This window comes from Populus euphratica, unplaced genomic scaffold, assembly GCF_000495115.2.
Source record: "Populus euphratica unplaced genomic scaffold, PopEup_1.0 scaffold1000.1, whole genome shotgun sequence".
NCBI classification, from domain to species: Eukaryota; Viridiplantae; Streptophyta; class Magnoliopsida; order Malpighiales; family Salicaceae; genus Populus; species Populus euphratica.
In genome coordinates, this window is record NW_011500863.1 from 71,829 (window position 1) to 76,383 (window position 4,555).

Here is a 4,555-nt window from a genome sequence, read left to right on the forward strand (position 1 = left end):
GTTTAATTTTAAACTTAGGTTAGATAAAGAGTTAAGTCAAAAGCTTTTAATGTTAACTTGTTGGACCAAATTTAATGATAATTTCAAATGATTCTTTGCGGCCTAGGTATTTTTTTACATCTATTTTTTTCATTCAAGTTGCAGCATAATGCAATCTTGTAAACTAGTATTTGCTAAAAAACTAAAATTTATTTTCTTATGTAATTAGTAGTTCAGATAGAAAAGTTGAAACAAGTAATCCAATTATTATGTCTGAATCCAAAAATTTTAGGTTCAAATTTGTTATTTATAAGAAAAATTCCAGTTAAAGAAAATCATAGTTATAATATTTGAATTAATGGTCAGTGAATAAACACAAGATCTCAAGTCTTAGGATTGCTTGAATTAGTCTTAATTGAAGAAAAGATAAAGAAAAGAATTGACTTATTTTAGCATGGTAAAAAACACAGATTAATTATGACCCAATCAATTCATTCCAAACTTTCTTGACTATATTTGATTTGATATTCTTTTATATTAAAATAGGATGTGTTTAAAGAATATGAATTAAATCGAGTTAACTTTACTTAATCTAAGACCCAAATCTTGTCTTATTCGCTTTTAAATTAGATTTAATAGCTATGAGGATAATATAAAATTAATACTATTTTATTTAACTAACAAAATAAAAAGTAGTTCTTCTAGTCCACTAATCACAACATGTCATGGCAAGCTAGTGGGAGGATGACACTTGGAAATAATAGTATTAAAAATTAAGAAAGATGACATTCTAAGATTTAAACCATAATCTATTATTGTGGTGACTAAATCTTGACCAAAACTTAGATCTTTAATTGTTTCTCTTTAAAATTATAATATATATATATATATATATATATATATATATGAGATAATTATCTATGAGGTAAAGAATTTCAAATCATTAATGCTATAAAAAAAAGCTCCTTTAGATAATACAATAGAAAAGTGCCTCTTGTAACATCGAGTTGTAGCCTTTATAATGGTCAGAGAGGAAGGTATAATGACCAATCCTTTAAGCTTTGTTGATCAACTTAAACAGTTAGATTAAAAATCAATACAAGAATAAGAGGCATAGAACTTTAGTTAATGGTAGGAGATGATCAGACTTATCTTATATAGGTTACTGTATTCAGCGAATTAGAAGATGTTGCCAATGATTAAGTCACAAGAAGAGTTGGATGCAAATCCCCTTCCATGAGAAAAAAGCCTAACAACCCCGATAGCCCAAAACCTCCCATTCCAGTCCTTAGACTTAATCATGAATAGTTAGGAATTGCACAAGAGAAAAAAGGTAATTAGATGCTCGAGGCTCTAGTGAATGAATATGCAGAGTCTCTTTAAAGAAGGATATATTAGCATGAATGGATCAAAAGGTCTGTTATGTAGGCTTTCAAAAATAAGGCTCCTGGTTTTCGAAGTCGAAATCACCCAAGAGAAATGGTTCAAACAGTTGAATATCTCAAAGGAAAGGGTATTTTGTTCATTAAGAATAAAGTCTTTCTCGTTCTTAATGAGGTTTTGAATAGTCATTTCAATCCTTCTCTTCCAATTTCTAAGAATATAAACTTTGAAAATGCCCATGATGCTTCATTTTCTCAATCAATTCATGAACATCATGTGGAGGGCAAACATAATGTTGGAGATTTGCTGCATTCAGCCATAACTTCGAGAATGAATGAATTTGCCTCAAAACATGTAGCTCTTCTATATATATCAACCTCTTTGATCCTTGAGTCAACTTCCCACTTTATATACAAACTTATAAGATCAATGATACTTCATATAATATTTTTCTTTTTATATGGATAAGTTTAACCACAATTGAAAAAAGAAGAAGAAAGAATATTAGGATAGGACATGATTTATATCTTTCACTGTCATAAAGAAGAATACCTTTCCATTTAAGGTGGTAGCTCCACTTACTCGGTTCATATAGTAACTACTTACCTATTATATTTCCCTGTCAACTCTTTTTTCTTAAGAAAATAGTTGTCAAAACCAACTTGAAAGTTAATTCAAAGAGAGGTATGGATTACGAGCTGGGAAAATCAACCTTATAACTTATTTTAAAAAAATTATTGTTGCAATAAAAAATAAAAGGATTAAAGGTTAAATCTTGATTAGATTCGCAGATAAACATGAACTTTTAATTAATTCACCAAATTGTTTCCTCCTATTTTTTTCCGACCTAGGCTAGTTTAAGTTGGTCAAGTTTTGAGTTAACCTGCTAATCCAATTCAGGATTTACAATCATGCCCCAGAACAACAACAACAAAAAAAAAGGAAAAGTAGGCTTATTTGAGGATGAATTTGTAAAATTTCAAATTACAAGGAGCCAATTTAAACTCATGCCTATGACAACGTAAATTACAATGGCCCATGAACATAAGAATCAGGCACATAAGGTAGCCGTCTGGCCTTTTTAAGCCCATAAATATTATTTGCCCATTAAGCAAATATATATATATATCTCTTCTCAAACTAAACCCTAGTCTGGTCTTCCTTCTTCCCTGCCAAAAAATCAGTAGCTGCTGCCGCCATGGTTCTCAAGTACGTCCCTTTCTCTCCATTGCTCTTCCATTTAACATCAATGGAAAATGGTTTTTATTTTTCTGCGTTTTTCTTTTTATGGGTATTTGTTTTTTCAAGTGTTTAAGTGTCCTGAATTGGTGGATTGAAATAGAACCATCTTGGTTTTGTTTACAAATACATTACAACTTGAATTTGTAACTACAAATTTAGCATTAGAGCCACTATTTTATGTGATAGTACAAGGAAACTGAGGCGAGCTTGATTAATTTTATGAAACTTCAAAAATGCAGTCTTTATGAAACTTTTAACCTTTTTGGTGATGGGTAGAGCATACATTTTTGGAGAGTAGAAAGGTTTCTATCATGGATTTCAAGTGAATTTTTTTATTGTTTGTATGTTAGAAAGGTAAATGGAAATACTGGTTTGCATTATGAGTTGAATTGCCATATAATTGTGATCAATGGAAACCAGACTAAGACTAAGATGGGTGTTATATCGCCAGAGTATTCAGATCCTTGGAAGAGCATAATCATGCAAATGAAGTCATTGATGTTTTAGATATGCAATCATGATAAATATCAAGCATGCGTTCCCTGGAATGGAGCATTTTTACTGACTTGACAATAGATTTTCTTTGTAATAATACTGATGGTTTCTTTCCGGATGACCAGGACTGAACTCTGCCGCTTCAGTGGGGCGAAGATCTATCCTGGCAAGGGTATCAGATTTATTCGCTCAGATTCCCAGGTAATATGCATTTTGGTATTGAAGGCATCGCATCTTCTTTCTATTTTCCCCCACCTTCCAGTACGGGCCGTGAAACTAAGTACTCTTTCTTTAATCAATTAAGGTCTTCCTCTTTGCCAATTCTAAATGCAAGAGGTACTTCCACAACAGACTGAAGCCCTCAAAGCTAACCTGGACAGCTATGTACAGGAAGCAGCATAAAAAGGTGACTTTTTTGTTAGTTTCTATCAACTTTTTAATGACGAATGCATAATGCTTGTATTTGCAAGATTGCTTTCTTCAGAAAGAAAATCATGATGCGGAATGTTGGTTTTGACTCTGCTTTCCTGATAATCACAGGATATTGCTGCAGAAACTATTAAGAAAAGGCGTCGCGCCACGAAAAAACCTTACTCAAGGTCCATTGTAGGTGCTACTTTGGAGGTCATACAGAAGAAGCGAACTGAGAAACCTGAAGTTCGTGATGCTGCAAGGGAGGCTGCACTCCGGTATGTAATTCTTTGATGGTTTTTCCAGTGTGCTTCTATCGTTGAGTCACTGGTGACACTTGTTGGTATACTTGTTTGTTCAATGCATGATGTTTTGTGCAGTGAAATTAAGGAGAGGATTAAGAAAACAAAGGATGAGAAGAGAGCCAAGAAGGCTGAGGTAACGGCAAGGGTACAAAAGAGCAGCAAAGGTAGTGTGCCAAAGGGTGCTGCACCAAAGGGCCCCAAGCTTGGCGGGGGTGGAGGAAAGCGGTGAAATCCTTCCATCTTTGTTGTCCTATTAAATCGTTACAGAATTTTGTATTCGAGATTTTACATGGATCAAGGTCTATTGTTACCATTTTGTTCTTTAAGAGTTAACCTACTCTTCTTTCAGCATTAATTAGCCATGGTTTGATTAGAGAAAGTTGTTGAATTTTATTATTATGGATTGCACGCACCGCCAATGCTGTGGATTGTTGTGTGTTCATAGGTTCTATTGCCGAACTGCAGCTCCTATATCATGATAAGAATCGAAAACATCGCTTCATTGGTTTCCGTTAAGTTCCTATAGTTTGCATGGTGGACCTGCTAGGATTTAAACTGGACACCCATCTCTGCAAGGCATTCTGGCTAAAAGCATGTGGCCTTCGATTGATGATTGTTGACTATTAAGAGCTAGTCTTTGCCTTGACTGATACGGCACTGGAATCTGAATTTGCTGCCTGGGAAACATTGTAAAATGCTCTAAGATTCGATTTTTGAAGAATTTTAAACTTGGTATGTCT

The 4,555-nt window shown here is 33.6% G+C and overlaps 1 protein-coding gene across 1 annotated transcript; it reads left to right on the forward strand.

Moving 5' to 3' along the window:
- The first annotated feature begins 2,464 nt into the window (after positions 1–2,464).
- On the forward strand, positions 2,465–4,234 carry LOC105116633 (60S ribosomal protein L24-like). Its single transcript, XM_011014069.1, has 5 exons — positions 2,465–2,571; positions 3,225–3,300; positions 3,404–3,505; positions 3,640–3,788; positions 3,891–4,234. Exons 1-5 carry the CDS (start codon positions 2,561–2,563, stop codon positions 4,042–4,044), a joined length of 492 nt encoding a protein of 163 aa, XP_011012371.1. The 5' UTR covers positions 2,465–2,560; the 3' UTR covers positions 4,045–4,234.
- The last annotated feature ends 321 nt before the right edge of the window (positions 4,235–4,555 follow it).

Coding starts and splice junctions, on each gene's coding strand:
- LOC105116633 (XM_011014069.1), top strand. Junction 3,506..3,639: donor ACAGGAAGCAGCATAAAAAG/GTGACTTTTTTG, acceptor TGATAATCACAG/GATATTGCTGCAGAAACTAT. Junction 3,789..3,890: donor GCAAGGGAGGCTGCACTCCG/GTATGTAATTCT, acceptor TGTTTTGTGCAG/TGAAATTAAGGAGAGGATTA.